Genomic DNA, 20,722 nt, shown 5'->3' with positions numbered 1-20,722 from the left:
GTATTGAGCGTGGTGTTACGTTGGTATCAAAGGGGAATGGTGTTACATTGTGTTTGGTATCAAAATGAGTGCGGTGTTATATGGTACAAAGAGAGAATGGTGTTATTTGGTATCAAATTGAGTGTGGTGTTATGAGGTATCAAAAGTGTTTTTGTGTTATGTGGTACAAAGATAATGCAGCATATACAGTCGACTCTCGTTAGTAAAAACTCTGTTAATACAAAATTCTGGTTACAACAAACATAAAGCCTTGGTCCCGACTGTGCATTTAAATGCGCAATGAATGGGACTGATGTTCCCCTTAATACAAAATTCTGATACAACAAACAATTTGGCTAGGTCCGAACGAGTTTGTTATAACGAGACTTGACTGTACCAGTATGTATGTTATTTGGTATTGAGCATGGTGTTATCAGTGGTATCAAGGGGGAAGTGTGGCGATATGTGGTATCAAAAATTGTGGTTTTATTTGGGATTGAATGCGATGTTATGCGGTATCAAAAGGGAACGGTGTTATTTGGTATCAAAAAGAGTGTGATGTTACATGTACCTGTAACGGTATGTGGTATTAAAAAGTGTGGTAATATGTGTGTTAGATGTATGTGGTGTAAACAAGAGTGGTGTTTATGTGGTTTCATAAAAGTGTCTTGTGCCGTGTTATATGGTATCAAATGGCGAGTCTGGTGTTATGTTATGTGGTTTCAAACAGGATGCGGTATGTGATATCAACACAAGTCTGAACGTCAAAGTTCAAACATGTTCCAAGTCGGCTTTTCAGTGTGATATTACTTACTAGACAAAAACAACTGACATGGGCATGTATCACTCAAATAGGAAGTGTCCGTGATTGATTTCATGAAACTTGGCATCAATGTATGAACCAGTACATGTACACAATGTTTGCAATTAAAACCCTACCCCCCTAGTCCTTCCTCAGGACTACCCTGCTAAATCCAACAGAGTCCAACCGGAACTTTCCTGTTCAATCCACTGTGCCTCATTTTCAGTTGTCTGCTGAATCCAACGGAGTCCAACAATGCATTATAATGCGGTTCAGTTGCCTGCTGAATCCAACATTTTGCACGAGGAATGTACACAAGGGGTTTACTGCTCAATCCAACAGGCTCCATCGGGTATGTGACATAGTTGGATCCTGTTGGATTCAGCAGGGTTAGGGTTAATTGCGTTTACGACGGCTGTTTTGTGTATGATTTTAACCCCCCTCCCTCTCAACCCCCCATCCTCCTACACAGATCACTGTAGCACTGTGTTTAACCGTTTCAAAGGAAATGCCGTCATTTCCTTGAGGAACTATGTTACGAGTCGAGTGTTACATGTACAAGGAAGACAGATTGTTTTATCAATGAGTTTATTACACACTGTTAGTGCCCCCCCCCCCAAAAAAAAACCCCAGAATAACTACCGTAATTTTCGGAATATAAGCCGCGCGGCGTATAAGCCGCAGCACGCAAAAATCTGCAAATTAAGATTTGAAGTCGGCGTATAAGCCGCACCGGCGTATAAGCCGCACCGACCGCTGCGGTTTCAATTTTGTAAGGCCTCCAAATTCTAGTCAAAATGCTCTGAACCAGTTCCATTCACACTACAGAAGCTATTAAAAGGACCCCAAAAGTTATATCAAATCATTTACAATTGATACTTTTACAAACAAATATGGGAATTGATGAGAAATAAACACCGGGAACTGCTGCCGGCTGCCCCGTCATAGCCCGGCAGCCTGCGCCACGCACGCCGGTGAATGACAACATTTTCCCACAGCACGTGAGAGAGTATGAAACCCACCGTGTGTTGTCTGACTGGAGCGCTACAAATCTTGCTTTGTGGCAACAGATGCTGATTTGTTTTGTCCTAAGAATAAACAGGTCCGTTTTTACCTCAAAAGTTATCAAATTGTTGCGATTAGTTGCGAGAAAAATTCAAGTTTCGATCGTAACTTTCTTTGGAAATAGTCAAAACGAAGCGGACATTTTAATAGACGATTCCATTAATTTTGTAAGGGGTGATTTAGTCCCTCTTTTGAGTTTTACATCGTTTCTTGAATACATTTCAAGAAAACAAAATATATTGTGACGTTGAACAACTGATTATGTAATAAAAAATGTTTCGAACGCCATAAAAATTGTAGTGGTCTTTTTTCTTTGGTTTTAAACAGTGAAAATATTGGTAATTATTGTTCCCAAGAAAGAACACCCCTTTGTTACCACAAATGGTGTGGTCCGCTGTTGGGAAAGCATGCCTGCATATCGCTGCTGCACTGTACCAGTATCACGTACGGCTGGTGGCAAGTGTCGAAGACAGCTTTTATCACCGTACTTTTTTTACCGCTCGATACCTTTACGTAAAACGTGGTTTCGGTTTGTTAATGACTTTCTTAATTTATAATTCATTTCAGCAACATATCTCTTCTTATACCAGTACATTAAATACACATGTGAATTTCATTTTTATTCTTCAAGGCTCGGCGTATAAGCCGCCCTGTGTATAAGCCGCAGTAAACATTTTCATGGGCAAAATCAACGTATAAGCCGCGGCTTATATTCCGAAAATTACGGTATGTGAGCTTTGTGAAACCAAAATGAAATCCTATGTTAAAGATACATTTACTGGTGGAATACATCATTTGTCATTTGTGCATTTGTTTCGTTTGAAGCCAAAAAAGTGCTCAAAATCTAAAGAAGGGTGCTGAACAACTAACCTGATGAAATTTCAGCTCAGTGAATGCTGTATTTTCCGAGAAAACAATATTCTAGGATCTCCATTTCATTCAAAAGTCGCCCGAAATCAGCGTCCGGGACATGTTCTCATTCGGTCGATTGCAGCTATGCGATGTCACTCATTGCAGCTTGCGCGCACTCATTCACAGCTTCGCCGAATTAAAGAGGAACTTTTAGTGCTCAAAATCTAAAGAAGGGTGCTTCAACTAACCTGATGAAATTTCAGCTCAGTGAATGCTGTATTTTCCGAGAAAACAATATTATAGGATCTCCATTTCAATTCAAAAGTGGCCCGAAATCAGCGTCCGGGACACGCTCTCATTCAGTCGATTGTAGCTATGCGATGTCACTCATTGCAGCTTGCGCGCACTCATCCACAGCTTCGCCGAATTAAAAGAGGAACTACTAACGGACATTTCAAAAAATGCGTCTGTAGACGCATCGTTGAGTGGTTGAGAATGGCCTTTTTATATTGTTTTCTTCAAAATGACAGCATGCTTGAAAGAGTAATTTCACAGGGAGTTTAGTACCATTACCATCTTTAAACTGAGTACATGTATGTGTTCAACAGTAATTTGGTCAGTTACTTTTTGGATAGCTGCAAATGATGGACTCTACCTTTAATGGTGTGCATTTGGTATCAGACACGTGTGGCACTACGAACAAGCAAGGTACATACATACATGTACCATACAATGTACGTCAAAACATGTGAGGTGGTTCGTTGTTAATGGAACAATCACCAAATTCTTGGGGCATTTCCCAAACCTCGGTTTAAGCCTACAGCTTTGGCTACATCTCTGGTTTCAGTATACTGCAACTCAAAAGCCTTTCATGTGGAGAACCCTTGTTATAACTTTGGCACTGTAAACATCCATTATAGGATTTGATGATCCTACAGAGAACAATGTAGAACTATAAAAAGATGGAGCCCTGATGTAGCAGGGTCATAAAAGCCTTCTGAAGCCAAAGTCAGATTTGAAGCCGAGGTTTGGAAAATGCCATGTACATGTGCAGGAGTGTTAATATACCGGTATCCATGGTGACAATATGTGTTGATGTGTTACTTGGTTACATGTAGATGGGATGGGAGGGGGGTGGGGATGACGGTGGGGAAACTGCCTTACCGGTTCCGGTGTGGGTTCTGGTGTGGGTTCTGTAACGGGTTCTGGCTCTGGTTCGGGCTCGGGTTCCTACAGAATTTGTCACGCAATGCTCCTTTTAATTTCTCTCCAAATTATAGCTCAGGACAGTAACGTGCTTAGCATGAATATTATTCGCTTAGCGAAAACAGGTTTACCAGCCAAACTCTCACTCAATGCATACTGTCTGCGACTGGTTCTCAGCACATGAACTTGCTAAGCAGTATTTTCTGTTCTCCGCTAAAAAAACATGGGGTCCAGGTGGTTTTCGCTGGCTTTTTCCTTGGTGGATAGGGATGCTTGAATGACGTCTGAAGGACGCCAGACTATCGACCCTCACAGCTACAAGCTTTGGCTGAGTCAAAGGCTGTCATACTTACATGTACCCCTTAGAATTTTCACAAGAACTTTGATTTTCTCACACCCACAGCTGCGTCCCTAAATTAGGAACAAATTGCTTCAAGTCTACGAGCGTGAAATTCAAGGTGCAGTCGCAATCGTTCGGATTGATCGGCACCGACATTCTGGAGAGCTCGGCGGCAGAAAATGATTAAAAAAAGTTGGGGGAAAGGTTTCCAAAAAGTTTTAAAAATTTTTTTAAAAGACAGCGGCATTACAACTATTGAAAGAAATTAAAAGTACACGGTACTTCAGCGAGTTATTCTCTGCTCTAATAATATCATTGAAACAGGAAGCGCATAATTTGCAAGTTGTACTACAAAAAAGGAAGGAGAGTTGCCCCATAAAACTCGGAAGAACCGAAAAAATAATCAATGCATGCATACCGGTTCTGGTGTTGGTTCTCGCTCGGGTTCTGGTTCCAGTTCTGGTTCCGGTGAAGGTTCCTTAAATATCAAGCAAAAGTAATGGAACATTTCAATGACAGAAAAACAACAAAACAAAACAGAAACAAAATCAGGACAAAAACCAGAAGTAAAGAAAGTCTCCAAAAACTGCTCGCTGTTGTTTCTCAAGTGACTGGCCAGAAAACAGTTAAAATCAAGCAATTTATAAAAAAAAAAAGAGGAAGGATGTACCGGTACTGGTTGGCATTTGAAAAAATTTGACTATCGGGCCAAATCCCGGGATATTTTAACAAACATGTTTGGAGACTCGACAACAACAACAGACAAAATTCAAATTCTGCAAAGGGTAAATCGGTTGTGAAATGCTACATGTACATGTAGGTACTCAGCAAAAAAGCTTTTAACACCAAACAGAAAGCGGATTTTCTCCAATCTCATTGGTGTGCTTCACAGCATTTCAACACCCTTTCTTAGCACGATGACGTATGTGTGCGACTTTAGAATACTGCGGGGGCTACAGTATCCTACTGTTGACCATGGTAAGAATTTACATGTGACCTTTCCATCAGTGGCTCCTTGAAAAGTTAATTTAAGCCACTTAAAAAAACACCGGATTAACATTTAGGATGCGGACTATTTGCCTAAAGTTCATAGTTGTTTTACGTTGTCGAAAGCATGTAAAACCAGTTTTAGTACCAATTTGTACATGCACAAAACACCTGGTTCATATCTGTTATTCATAAATACCTCAGACAGTTTAGCCATTCCCATTGGTCGAGAGCCCGTCACGTGGCCGGTATTAAACGGATGATAAAGACATGGCTAGCTGGTCTTAAACACTTTTCAAGTGTCACAATAAAATGTGGACTCCTAAAAATCCAGTGCCTCTTACCGTTTCATTGGTTGAACGTTCACAATCCTCACGTAGGCATGCGCAACACTACAAGCGAATCAGAATTTTATAGTTCTAAATTCAAAACGCAACGCCCCAGGTGCGTTCTGCGTGACATCGCGCAGAACATGTTACGCGCGCGTCAATCTCCATAAAAGGGTTGTTTACATCTTACTCGCCAGCTGAACACTCCATTATTTTGCTAGAGGGATGTTTCAAAAAGCATGAAGTGAACTTGTTGAACAAAATCGGGATTTTTTGAACGAATTATTTGAAATTTTTTTACGGATAAGGTATTTATGAATGGGAATAAATATGTGCTCGGTCGGTATTTATCACTCGTTTAATACCGCTTAGAGTCTGGGTGCTGATAATTACCCTCGCCTCCGGCTCGGGTAATTATCAGCACCCAGACTCTAAGCGTTATTAAACGAGTGATAAAAACCTCCAGAGCACACATTTATTCCCTTATTTAAGTTTCTTTCCCCTAGGCCATCAGCCTCGGTCCAAAATTTTGGCCGCCGGTATCAAATGAGGGGAATAATCGTCATAGCGATTTTTGGCAAGGTATACACCTCCAGAGTTGGAAAATATGTGAAAGCATTGCAGCGGTGGCAGCTTTTTGGGTGTTATCACCCTTTTTTTTCAAAACGTCCGTCAAAATGCTTGTTACCACTCTAGGGGCGGTATACCTTGCGCATGCGCACTATCATCATTTATGCCGTGATTTGATACTGACCAAACCCCCAGGCTGATGGCCTATACCTTGCTCTTCAACGAATTCAATTTTGTTTTCTTTTAATAATTTTTAACTTTTATTTTGTATTCCACTCCGAAAAAACTCCCTTTCCCCCCTCTTTTTACGGGTTTCATTTTTCAAAATGTTTATTTGGCACGAACAGATCCATCTTGCAAACAGACTGGCTCCCGGTCAGTACATTATCGAAACTGATTGAGGTGAGGTGGGAACCAGCCTACATGTACCTCGCGAGAATGGAATTATTGTCAGAATTATTGTTAAGTTCAAATTGTAATTTTTACACGTTATTTAAACTGTACACTTTTTGGAAATAAATTTTGGATTACAATAGCACATGAGACTCCAACGTGAATAAATCTAAAGATTCTGGATATAAAATCAAATGAAAAATAGAACATAATTTTTCTTTCAACTTAACAAGTATTTTCAGCCCTTTTCCCCCAAATTATATTATTGTGGTACAACGTACATGTACATGGTGTACATGTATATGAACAACCTTTTTTGTTTTGGTCGTGTCAACCAAAAACGTGTTAGTACCGGTATTTTTGATCACAAAATTAACTGAATGTGCTTGTACCGGGTAGAACAGGACATCTTCAAATGAACCCATGCACATAAATAAAACACTTGAATAAAATTGCCAAACCACGTCATTCAGCACCTATTCAATTATTTATCGTCAGTCAATTGCCTGATACAGTATAATATCTCACTGGATCTGACTGTTAAAGGGAATGTACATCATTGGCTTTTGCTGTAATTTTCAGAAATGAACTATTTGAGGGGTTAGTATAATAGATCAAATATTGTTTAACTGACATGTTTGAAGTTTTGTGTTCAAAAAATGCTTGAAAAACCAAGAAAAACAAAATTGTTTAAGTAGACTGGTTCCCTGACTCCACTAAAGATAAAATGGATCAATTTATAGATGTTGGAAAATTGTAAGGTAAGGAAACCAGTCTAGCTGGCCTGCACCCGTTCATGAACATGTAACCAATAGCAAACAAAATTTGGACTGAAAAAAGTGTAAAGTTGGAGCAGTAGTTGAAAAATAGTTAGGTTTTTCCAACGGTGGTCGGCCGACCACCGTTGGAAATGTATACAAAAATACAATTTTCTTGAAAATGACTTCACACCAGGTGCCATAATTTTACAGGATGCTTTAGACTGTCATTTACCAACATCCTAGTAAGGTATTTCGTAAAAACTTGGTAGTTTTATTTTTCGATGTTTGCAAATGTTGTATATTCCCTTTAAACTGTACACTTTTTGGAAATAAATGTTGGATTACAAGAGCACATGAGACTCCAACGTGAATAAATCTAAAGATTCTGGAAATAAAATCAAATGAAAAATAGAATAGAATTTTTCTTTCAACTTAACAAGTAGGCCTATTTTCTGCCCTTTTTTCCCAAATTATGTTTTTGTGGTACAACGTACATGTGCATGGTGTACATGATGAAAAACCTTTTTTTTGGTCATGTCAACCAAAAACGTGTTAGTATTTTTGATCACAAAATTAACTGAATGTGCTTGTACCAGGTACAACAGGACATCTTCAACTGTATACATGCACATAAATAAAACACTTGAATAAAATTGCCAAACCACGTCATTCAGCACCTATTCAATTATTTATGGTCAGTCAATTGCCTGATACAAAGTATAATATTTCACTGGATCCGACTGTTAATACTTGTATTGATGATTATGTACGTATACATACATATACATGTATTTATTACAAAATGCACGTTCAAGTACATGTACCGGAACACGTGTTAATGGCTATATGAATTAAACTTTAAACTGCACGTAAACATGTGCTGGTACATGTACGCAAACAGATTACTCTTTCAGCATCACAGTACAAAGGCTCTGTATTTGTACATGTGTAAACACATACATTGCACATGTTTGTACATGTACATGTACAATGCATGCATTAAAAATTGTGTACAATTTATTGGGGGGGGGGGGAATTAATAATAAATAGACTTGCTGGTCACAGGAATCTACGCACAATATATTAAAGATGTATTGCCCCGTGCTCCCGTGCTCCCCCACCCCCTAAAAAAAAATCTGTCTCCAACAAGTTTTCATTTTTGAAAAATAAACGGGGAAAAAAAAAAAAATCTGCTTTTTTCCCCGTTTTTTTTTTTTTGCATTTGAAACCCTCTGAAAAAAAAGGGCTTCCGTTTTGCGCATAAATAAACATGCCCTACGCGATCCAAATTACTGTCCGGCCACAAATAGTTTGAATTTTAATAAAGAAATACTGCAAGAACTAATAGGATGGCAGATAAGTGATGGGATTGTTCATTTGACGATACAAGCATGGCATTTGGCACACAGTCAGAGTATGTCACGAGAAAGATATCTGGCTATAGGGCCATCGCAGATTTGTCCTTTGAAAAAATATAGGTAGAATAACAAGCAGTGGCAACATTTGGACAATTTTAATAATTGCTTGATAAGGCCAACAAAAAAAAGTCTCCGGTTTCTGGTATGGAGCTTGCCCAAAAAGTGGTGCGGCGATGCGGCTTTTTTTTTTTTTTTACCTGATTTTTTTGCTTCAAATGTGGCTGATGACTGCAAATGGTGCCCGACTAAACTTAGTGCAAATATATGGGAGTCCAGAGAGACCACATAAAGCTTATTCTCGGTCATAACCCCATCTAAAAACACGTTAAAATTGTGCAGCAGCAGGATTGCAGTCAAACCAGTGAGTTTGGCGGTTTTGAGACATCATCTTTCATTGAAAAAAAAAAAATTTCATTTTGCCGACGCGCATGGCTACGGCGACGCGCGCGCATACCAGAAACCGGATACTTTTTTTTTTGGCCTTATCTACCTCTATTTTTTTCAAAGGACGAATCTGCGATGGCCCTATAGCCAAATATCTTTCTCTTGACATACTCTGACTGTGTGCCGAATGCCATGCTTGTATCATCAAAGGCACAATTCCCCCAAATATTTCCACTATCTGCCCCACTATTATAAACGTCATGTTATATTGCCAGCAAAACAGCAATTAAAAAAAAAATCTACAAATATGTATTTTTGGGGTGAAACTTGAAATAGCATGGGAAATGCATCTGTTAACCAAGGGCTCAATAATGCAACATGTGTGTAGGCCATGTAAACATGTGAAACACGAACTATGGTAGATAAGTACATGTACACGTACATGTATACACATGTACAAATGTATACATATGTACAAATGTATACACATATGTACAAATGTATACACATATGTACAAATGTATACACATGTACAAATATGTACAAACATGTATATACATGGTGTAAAAAAAAACTGAGAATGCGTATGTGAATTGTGCATTGTACATGTTCATTCTGTGAACACACGAACAACCATGTACATGTACGTGTACATGGAACACTAGTAAACAAAAAATGACTATTCAAATTATTTTCGATCTGTAGACCACCCACCATATCATGGAGATAACCATATGAAGCACTATCGTGCAATGGTGAAAAAACAACTTGTTCTGTACATGAGTATAAAGGTCACACATGTAGGTGAAATATCCTGCAATATCTGTGTGTACAAGATTAAACATGATGATTAATTTAAGCCTAAGTCCCAACCTCGTGCCCCGTGGGTACGATCTTGCTGCGCCATGTTGTTTCCCATCATGCCTTGCGCGATCGTAACCCCTGGAATTGCGTAATTTAAATGTGTCAAAATACGGCACATTATTAATTAGGGCTGCAGTTTATCCGTTTTACGCGCCGACGCCATCTTTAAAATGTTGAAAGTTGAAGAATCAATGCTTTCAAACATAAGGTTTGGACGTTGCGTTATTTAGCAAAGATTTGTATCAAAGGTACGTACCCCTTTCATGCCTTTCGTCCCTTTGCAACCGCAGATACAGGGTTTTTTTTTGGCGAAAAACGAGGCTGCCATAATCCATATCGTACAGGCATCGCGCAGTTTTGAATATTCGTACGTGACGTGACGTGCAAAGCACGCGAGCGCAATTATGGGCGCGCCCGGCGTGCAATCTTCGAGATGCCCGCGCAGTACGCTCTGAATAGCCAGTCAGCATCGTTTACGTCATCATCACGGCCAGGGGTTAGTGAAGGAACGCGCACGCGCCCATGGAGTCGAGGCTGCCTAAGTCCCTACTTAGTCGACCGAGTAGAAGTCCGTGTCTGTCAAAATCCATCACTCACTCTGCTTAACAGAATGCTTCAGGACCAAATCCGTTGACATCTACCACTGGTGCTGGTGGATTTTGATGGACATGATACACAATACCTTCCAAAATCCCACAAAAGGGGGATGGATTTTGATGGAGTTGTTAAGGTTCAGAGGTTAGGGTATATACATTAGGCCCCCAAAAAAGGTCTCCAGTTTCTGGTATGTGCGCGTGTTACCGTAGCCATGCGCTTCGGTAAAATGAAGAAAAAAAAAATTTTCAATAAAAGATGATGTCTCAAAACCGCCAAACTCACTGGTTTGACTGGAATCCTGCTGCTGCACAATTCTAACGTGTTTTTAGATGGGGTTATGATCGAGAATAAGCTTTATGTGGCCTCTCTGGACTCCCATATATTTGCACTAAGTTTAGTCGGGCACCATTTGCAGTCATCAACCAACATTTGAGGCAAAAAAATATCCGGTAAAAAAAAAAAAAAGCCGCGTCGCCGCACCAGTTTTTGGGCAAGCTCCATACCAGAAACCAGAGCCTTTTTTTTTTTGGCCTTAAAGGGAAATTATGGCCTGGAATACACCAAATTGGGCTCCTTTTTTTTTAAAAATTCTCACATACGGTATCAAAAGAAGGGGGAAAAAAAAACATACTGCCAACTCTGTTGATACCCAAAATTTTCGGGTTGATCGGGTTATCGGAAAAACCGCATTACTTAGTTTTGGCCAAACCGTATACGGCACTTAATATTCAGAACAGAGTCATGCGGTTAATAGGAACATGTATCAAAAGTTAAAGGTGACAAACTTTAATAGAACAAATGTGTAACAGGTGTCAGATGTGAACTAGAAGTTGGGTCAAAAGTCAAATGTCATAGGTTAAAGGTCGATAGTGATCAACTGCAAAACCTGCTGACAGAACGAAGTGTGTTATAAGGGGTTAGAGATGGGCGATAAACACATACTTGACATACACAATGTAAATATACATGCACATGTATCCTGCAGACGTGTTGAAAGGAGAGACTGTGTTTACATGTACATGTACAATGAGTTAGTGAGGATTACTACAGGGCGAGTAAAAAAAACCGAAACCCAAATGTCGGGACTATTGTTTCAGTGAAGTTCTACATGTAGCTCTTTCAAAATCTAGGATATGAAAGCCCAATTCATAAGCTTTCTCTTAGTACAAGAATCATTCAAATCAATCATGTACTTTACAAGTTACGGAATTTTAAACACAACCACCGTTATAAAGTTCTGTCCACTGATCACAAAAAAAGAGTGTGCGTTCTTTCAGCAAAATGAAAACAATTCACACGCATCCCCATGTGATTTGTTTTCGTTTTGCTGAAAGAACACTTACCGTTTTGTTATCCGTGGACAGAACTTTAAACAACGGTTGTGTTTAAAATTCCGTAACTTGAAAATTACATGAGTGATTTGAATGATTCTTGGACTAAAAGAAAGCTGATGAATTGGGCTTTCATATCCTAGATTTTGAAAGTGCTAGATGCAGAACTTCACTCAAACAATGATCCCGACATTTGGGTTTCGTTTTTTTTTTTTAATTCACCCTGCACATTGTCAGTTTAATAGTGAGATTGGGAGGAAAATGAAAAATCCACGAAGTAATCGGCTGAGGGTCTGAGGATCGACGAGGGACCCAGAGCAACGTGGGTCTGTGTTACCATGTTTGTGAGGGAATGCAGGGCTGTAAACTTGAGAACTCATCCAAAGTCTGTGGCCTCGTGGTTAAGGGCACTGATTCGTGGTCAGCGGGTAAAGCTGCAGGTTGTGGGTTCGAGTCCTGGCGGGGTCATGGTGCGTGTGCCCTTGGGCAAGGCACTTTGTCACTCATTGCTTCTCTCCACCCAGGAGTAAATGGGTACCTGTGAGGGCAGAGATGGTTATTGTGATTGAATTAGCTTCCTTGCGCCTAAAAGGCTGCATCGAGCAGTATACTCCCCAGGGAGCTGAGATAGTATTTGGAATGTTTCATGTGCCCAATGAGCAAGGGTAATAATGATGTAGAGCCTTGAGCACCAGTCCTGGTGGATACGTGCGCTTTATTAATATCCACTATTATTATTATTATTATTAAGTCTTGGAATAGCATGCATGCTGGTTAAAGTGAACTCTGTTTCAAGGCCTTCGGAAAGGGAACGGACAAGGTGAAGCTTTGGGTCCCCCAAAAAAGATGTAATCAGTGATCAGGAGATGGTGAAAAATGAGGAGTTGAAACCTGAGAAACAATCAAAGTTCAAAGGTCCAAAAAGTTTAGTCAAACATGAGTGAGTACATGTACGTAAATATCGGTGGTTCCCACTGCCAATGTTAAGGTGCCACACACTCGTTAGAACAGGAACACCTGTGACTTGAACAAACGAAACCTACGTCGGCAATCACTGCGGGAGGAGCGGCAAGCTCCGGTTCTGGTTCCTTCTCTACTGGGGTCTCTGGTTCTTCAGAGACCTCGGGCTCTTGTTCTTTTATGGGTTCTGGTTCCAAGGGGGGTTCTGGTTCCAGTTCTGGTTCTTTTATGGGTTCTGGTTCTTTTATGGGTTCTGGTTCTTTTATGGGTTCCGGTTCCAAAGGAGGTTCTGGTTCTGGTTCTGGTTCTTCGGGGGTCTGAGTGGGTTCTGGCTGGGTTTCCGGTTCTGGGTCTTGGACTGTCTGTGGGTCAGGGACTAGGACTACTGGGGGAACTGGTTCGGGGTCTGATGGGGGTTCTTGCGGGGGTTCTTGGGGTTCCTCCACCTGGATCTCGGGGGCGATGATCTGAAGGTTAAAAAGCAACTGTTAATAGCCCTGTACCTCTAAACTCCCGGAATATTTTTCCTACAAAACCTGCAGGAATCCTCCAAAATCCACAGCATTGAAGGAAACCAACTGTCTTTGTAACTTGAACTTTCAAGCGACATCAAAAAGTATGTAAATGTAACTTGCAACTGGGCTCTACATTCCTAAATACTACAAACTCCTACAAAAAAAGGATATGAAGGATTTTGAAGGCTTAAGGTTAATCGAATTGGGAGTTAAATTAGTCAAAGACCCATTGACCAATGTAAATACTCAGCCAGGTACAATTTTTTACACAGTACACGTACAAGTCATCTTCAGCTCAAAATATATTAAGAAAAAAAAAACAATGCATATATTAGTTGTTACCTACGCCAAGGAGGTTATGTTTTCATCGGATTTGGTTAATTTGTTGGTTGGTTGGTTTGTCTGTTAACAAGATAACTCAAAAAGTTATGGAAGATTATGCATGAACATTTTTTAGGGGTGGTCCTTGGTACAAGTACAAATCGATTAGATTTTGGAAGTGATCCGGATCTGAGTCTGGATCCAGGATTTTTTTTTAAGGATTCTTGACCATTTATGCGAGTATTTCTTTTGGGTGTAATGAAAATATGGCGGGGAATTGTTTAGCCTTGGCGGAGGTTTGCGCTCTCTGGGTGCTTTCTAGTTGTAAATGGTTTGTGAGGAATGTACACTGTTTGAAAGTGTTACAACACGGCAGGTAAAAATGACAAGCCTGCCCAGTGTCGCAAAACCCATCAGGTCAAAAGTCTCGAGGCCAATTACTGCCTCAGAGTCTGTGGTCACCGAATGCATCAGGATGCAGCCCTGGCTTTGTTCAATGGGACTTTGTTCAGAATTGGCAGATTGGCCATTTATGCACTGGTATCGATGGCTCAATGCAGCAAAGGCCCCACAGAAAAAAGACACCTGACGTACCGTGTCGGGTCTGACAGGGTTAGGGTAGTTGTGTTGGTTGGTCTTGCAAAATGCAGTCATTCTGATTTGAAAATCACAGGTGTGTGGAAAAAGGCACACGTGAACTTTTCTAGGCGTGTGGTTTTCCTAGGTGTGTGATTTTCTACCGGTAGGTGTGTGATTCTGTGGTCCAGGGCCATTCAGGTATGCAATTATTCACACTTCTCGGGAAGCTTTTAGGCGTGCGATGGCGTGGGGGTGCAATCGCACGCCTCAAATCAGAAGGACTGAACATGGGGTGGGGGAGGCCTCACAAATTTGTCCTAGGTTGGGTTTCAATGTTTGCACTATTCATTCTTACCCTCTCAGGTTCTGGTGATGATTCCCTCTCGGGGCTAGGCTCTCTGATATATTCCGGCGTTGACTCGACGTCGGCTGCCGCAACAGCGACGATCACCTCCGGCTCAATGGCATCTTCCTCGGGTTGCCTGGCCGTCTCCTCAGTCTCAGCTTCCTGGGAGGACAGAAGACGGGAGAACAAGTGTTAAGCTTTTCTTCTTTTGCTCTGTAGGTCAGTAATGGAGTCTGTGGACAAGTGCACCCTCAAAGGTCAACAACAGAGAGATTGAAGGACATTGGAGTGATGTCGCCACCCATGCTCAGAAGCATTCCTCTGTAAACACGGGTCCAATTTTGTTCACAGATGCAACTGGATTGTGCATGTTTCGTGCCGTGCACTAACAAACCAGACACACGTACACCATGTCCTTCACTTTATGGGCGCCGCGCGCCAACAAGAGGGGGCACTTCTTGACCACTTATGAAAGCCAAGGCCAAGTTCGCGCAAGGACTATAGTTGACAAATGGTTAACTAACGTTTGCCCGAACTCTGTCTAGTCAACGGTGGTTGACTACGCTAGTCGACTATTTGGAACCAGCCTACTGGGGCTGGTTGCATCGCTGGTAACCAATAGCCGCGCGCATTCATAACGCTAGCAGAGAGCCAGGATCCAGAAGTTTTGCGATGACATTTTGACCAGCGTTTGACTGGAGACGTTCGCACGTTGCTATCAGTGTGCAGGCGTAAGGTACATGTACGTCACAAATCAACCACTAGTCGACTAATGGTCCTTGCCCGAACTTGGCCCATGTGGACGATACACACGGCCTGCGTACTGGTTTGCACATGTGCATGTCAAAAATTATCATGCATTACTACATTTATTCTGAATGTGCACAGAGTCCCAGGGTCTTGGCTTTCAAATGTCTCTCTAAGTGGTCTCCCCCTACTCTCCCTTTGCAACCGTTTGGGGTACTTGTGCTCGTGGAAAGAGCCCAGTTTGCAAAGGCTATGGCTGTTACAGAGTCTAAAGCTGTTTCTCAAACCCCAGCTTTGCCTCCGTCTCCGGCTACAGGCATGCAGCTTGGCAAATGAGCACGAGCTGTAAGCCCTGCTTTAAGATTGGTCCAATAACTTCAACATTATTTTTTTTTTCTCAACTGAACTTTGCCCATCCCAATATGAAATAATTAACATTAACGTTACTACTGTGCATTTGTGCCTCCCCTCTTAGTTAAAGTCATCAGTTTCTATCTACAAGTAAGGCCCCAAAAAATAAGTCGGTCTCTGGTCAGCGCGCGCATCGATTTTAATCATGCGCGTCAATCTTTTTTTTTTCCAAATCGTTCCGCGGTAGCTCCAACAGCGCCCTCTATTGCCGCACCTCCTCAATTTTTTTTTTACCAAAGAGCACCAAGGAATGGGAAATTGCACCAAGGCAAATGATCGAGAGCACCAAGGCAAATTATGGAGGACACCAATGAACATGAGGACACCAAAAAAACCCAAATAGTACCCCACCTTGTCTGTACAATACAAGCTTGAAAAAAAAAAAAAAAAAGCCGTGTCGCCGCGTCAATTCCGGAACTTTGGTCTGACCAGAGACCGAATATTTTTTTTTTTTGGCCTAACATGAATATTTTTTTTTATACTCGACAGGGAAGTCAGTAATTCTCACCACTGCCGTTGCATGCACATCATTGGGTACCGACTCGACGGGTACCGACTCCTCCACAGACACCACGGCCTCCTCCACCGGTTCCTCTATCCTCTCGGGTGCGGCCTCCTCTTGGGTGACCTCCGCTGCCGTGATGACCGGCGTCAGCACGACGCCGTTCTCCTCCGGCGACGACGCGTCACCGTTGACCTTGGGGGCGTCCTCCTCCTCCGCTTCCACCTCGGGTTGCTGCGCCGGGGCGTCCTCCTCGATGAATTGGCTCTCCTCCGCGGTCTTGGCCTCGACGGTCAGGGCGTACTTCTTGTTGTGCTGGTCCAGCTCGCTGTCGACCACCAGCAGCGTCGTGCGGTCCCCGCCACTCTTGATGCGGGTGACCACCTGCGCGTGCGTCTCCCGCTCGATGTTGACGCCGTTGACTTCGATGACGCGGTCGCCTTTCCTCAGCTTTGCTGCCTCTGCCGGGGATCCTGTGCAGAGAGAAAAGCAGAAAGTATTTTAAAACCCTGACTCCCTAGTGGCTTTTTACTAAGAACTGGACCAAGTCCATCAAAATCCATCAATCCCTGTGCCTCCAGAACAAAAACGTACATGACATAATGGAATCCACCACTGACGCACTGGTTGACATTGATGGACGCGATGCACATGGCTTATATGACAATAGCAGTACTGGAAACTAGGCGAAATCAATCGGATACCCCCAGCACTGCTTTGGGCCATTAGTCCCAAGTCCATCATACTCCATCAATTTTTAGTCACACCAGGCCTACTGGACCAATTCCCCTCCCCCAAAATATCAGGGTTCGACCTTTAACCCTAACCCCCTAGGCCCTTGTTGCTTACAACCATCCTCAATCCTCCAAAATCCTCCAAAAATTTTCAACCAGGGTTCTCCCCACGTACAAACGTGCGTATCGGCCCGATACGCTGGAATTGTGGCCCGATACGCCGACAAAAATGCCGATCACATTTTTCAGCCCCCGATACGCACAATATAATTTATTACACAAGCCATTAAAATGCACAACATTATCGTTTCATACGCCATTATTTCATCTTGACATTCAAAATCTTGACAAAAATCCCGTATTTCTGATGCTGCATGTGTGATCAAAATGCACACGATGACGGGTCTTTCGCGACGACCGCCAGCACCCAGCTATATATTAGCGCATTCAGCATGGTACACTGGTTCCCTTCGCGTGCTAACAGTATCAATGGTATGATGAAGGACCGGAACCAGTGACTACTGCCTTGTACGTGCATACATGATGATTTCGGCCGAAGTTGGATCGTAAAAACACCAAACAAACATCGATGGAGAAAGAGAATTTCTGCAAATTAATTCACAGAACGTGATCTCTATTTTCTGTGTATGTATTTTCCATTAAAATGACGAGATTGCAAAGCTCGAACGTATGGCGAAACATTGTACGCGTAGCATGCTTCTTAGAAGCAGTGGTGCAAAATTTTCAGCCACACTGATGCTGCGCCGTGTCGGTACGGTGAGCACAGCGCGATGTACAGCCGGCCAGACTGAATGTTGACGGCGCCAGGGGCCATGATGTACGTTAAACATATTGTGGAATCAACTACCTCAATTTTTTTTTTAATTAGGTGAGGCAAGTTTTAATCACTTTTGATGGTCAGTCTTGATAATTTTCGTGGTGCAAAGGAAAATAATCCAGGCACAAAACTACATGATTCCTTGTTCAATATGCTCCATTCAATCAAGTGTTTTTATTCCTCCATGATTCAATCAGCAGCCCAAAAAATTGGCGAAATAATTTTTCCGACTTACCGACGTTATTTTGAAAGGCATGTAATCGGAAGCAAAAGTGATATTTTTCTTCACCTTAATTTCTTAATTTGAAACTTGCTTGTTAATCTAATTCATACTTTCTAGATCAGGAAGTTTTAACACAGGTTTTGAAATGTTGATTTTTTTTTTAAGTTAAAAATTTTGATATATTTTTTCTTTAATTACAAAAAATATCACATGATCTCCTCTAAATTTTAAGAGAAAATCTTCCTCAAAGACTCCCCAGATTTGCTCTAAAATGCACCAGAGAGCCTCTAAAGTTCAAAATTTTTCGGGGCCTTTAAGCGGGCCCCGAACCCCACGCCATGGCTTCGCAGGTTGGTGAATCACAACAAAACTTCCCCCACAGGTTTGAAAAAATCCTGGGGAGAACCCTGCAACTCCGCCTAAATTTTTCAAAATTGTCAGACAGTCCTGCCTCAAAATGCATTCATCCTCAATCCTCCAAAATCCTCCTCATCCCAAAACTTTGCACTCGTGTTTAAATGAAGGATAACCAACGCCAAATCCTTCAAAATCATCAGACAGTCCTGCCTCAAAATGCATTCATCCTCAAGCCTCCAAAATCCTCTTGTGCTTCATTCACCATTCATCCTCAATCCTCAAAAATCCTCATGTGCTTCAATCACCATTCATCCTCAATCCTCCAGAATCCTCATTTGATTCAATCACCATTCATCCTTAATCCTCTAGAATCCTCCAAAACCGCCAGGAGGATTTTGGAGGAGTGAGGTGGGTTAGGGTTAATAACCATGTTAACTACTTTTTTGCACTAGCCAGCTGGGCTACTGAAACAGACTCTTAAAAGCTGCAGGCATTTTCACATTTTTTTCTTTTTAAACCTAACTCCCTAGGCCTTTTTGCTAGGATGTAGCCTCAATCCTGCAAAATCCTCCAATTTGGCCTCATGGAAAATAGCATATAGCCTCAATCCTGCAAATTCCTCCGTTGTTTCTTGAATATGGCCCATGGAGGGGTGACCACTACCTGCCTGCAAAATCCTCCGGCTATGACTGTCAATAGGCTGAGGCAGAGGCAGTGACATCCTGGAGCAGTGCGGAGGATGTCAACTATAATCAAGGACTAAATTTATGCACGGCTGAGCATAAACAACACAAGGTCCGGCCCAAGACCTTGACACAGTGCGTACTCCGAAATCAGCAATGCACTTTGGCCATGTAACCTCAATCCTGCAAATTCCTCCAATTTGCAAAAAGGATTTTGGAGGATTCAGGGCGGTTAGGGTTAATATAGAGTGTCTCATAAAGAACAATGTGCATAAATCTACATGTTTTGTGTAAAATGTGCATTCTGAGGAAATCTTGCTAAACAGCTAACAAAATGAGACACAAATTGACAGGTTTGCTTTCTGAATTTAATGATTTATTTCTTCCTGTCCTTTCATCTTTGCCGTAGCCCAACAATTTTTGACTCGCCAGCCGGGCTACTTAAGTAATAGCTTGACTAGCCCGCCGCTGTTTTGGCTGGGGAGCTATCGCTTTAAAAGTCGACCCCTGCATAACTCACAACAAATAAAGTTGGAAACATTTTTCTTTAGGGGTTTGGTTCTAAACTGAATTTACCATTTCCTGACAGGAATCAGAATGATTCAGATGCCATATTTGTCATTACAAGAGGACTCAACTGGTTCAAGTCCACTTCAACATCAAGAGTAATATCATTCATTGACCTTTCACGACAAAGATGGTAACCAACGACCGAGCAATGTATGTGTACAGATCACGCCACCGATATAAGTCTGCTAAGTGCTTCAACTTGATTGTGGGTGGGTGTGTGTGTGCTTATTATTGACATGCTGTGCTTACAGGGCTTGATAAGAATAACTATTTTTATTTAGGCTGCAAAAGAAACATTGTGTTTTTACAGCAACGCCCAAAATTTTATCAAGGTACCAGTACTGGTAGGCTGGAAAATGATTTAATTCTGTGTACTTTTTTTATGTTTTGAAAAGTATTCTGTTTAATTAATTTAAGTATAATTGTTCAATTACCCAATAACACGTAAACAAATTGCATCATTTGGGAAGATATTTGTATTTTCCAAATATATTTTACATTTTTGGCCCAATGTGGCTATGAAAAGTTTGAGTTTGGCAATTTGGCTTTTAAAAAAAAAAGTCCAGGTTAGGCCAAAAAAAAAAATAGTCGGTCTCTGGTCAGACCAAAGTTCCTGAATTGATGCGGTGCCGCATTGTACAGACAAGGTGGGGTACTATTTTGCTTTTCTGGTGTCCTCATGTACATGTACATTGGTGTCCTCCATAATTTGCCTTGGTGCTTTCGATCATTTGCCTTGGTGCGATTTCCCATTCCTTGGTGCTCTTTGGTAAAAAAAAAATTGAGGAGGTGCGGCAATAGAGGGCGCTGTTGCAGCTACCGCGGACAATTTGAAGGGAAAAAAAGGTTGACGCGCATGATTAAAATCGACGCGCGCTGACCAGAGACCGACTATTTTTTTTTGGCCGTAGCCGCAAAAACAATTGTTTAATTTTTCTTTGGCCTTACCGGTAGATATACCGGTACAAAAACTGCCACCATGGATACACACGTACCGGTACATGTTTGGTGTTTGGGTGCATTGTGGTCGGTTTGCACACCTGATACGGACAAATAGA

General features: G+C 41.7%; 1 protein-coding gene across 2 annotated transcripts in view; it reads right to left on the bottom strand.

Moving 5' to 3' along the window:
- Nucleotides 1–20,722, bottom strand: part of LOC119725357 (protein TsetseEP-like) — a 40,290-nt gene that overhangs the window by 8,059 nt on the left and 11,509 nt on the right. The window contains exons 2-6 of one of the 2 annotated variants that reach the window (XM_038196755.1): nt 16,266–16,732; nt 14,609–14,761; nt 12,922–13,305; nt 4,663–4,722; nt 3,863–3,928 (exon numbers count right to left, since the gene is read on the bottom strand). In XM_038196755.1, coding sequence (XP_038052683.1) covers nt 3,863–3,928; nt 4,663–4,722; nt 12,922–13,305; nt 14,609–14,761; nt 16,266–16,732 — 1,130 coding nt within the window. The remainder of the gene's footprint in view (nt 1–3,862; nt 3,929–4,662; nt 4,723–12,921; nt 13,306–14,608; nt 14,762–16,265; nt 16,733–20,722) is intronic. The other variant, XM_038196756.1, reaches the window with a different exon arrangement.

This window comes from Patiria miniata, unplaced genomic scaffold (genome assembly GCF_015706575.1).
Source record: "Patiria miniata isolate m_02_andy unplaced genomic scaffold, ASM1570657v1 HiC_scaffold_19, whole genome shotgun sequence".
NCBI classification, from domain to species: Eukaryota; Metazoa; Echinodermata; class Asteroidea; order Valvatida; family Asterinidae; genus Patiria; species Patiria miniata.
The sequence above is the reverse complement of the archived record's forward strand: the minus strand, read 5'-3'. Positions and strand labels throughout refer to the sequence as shown.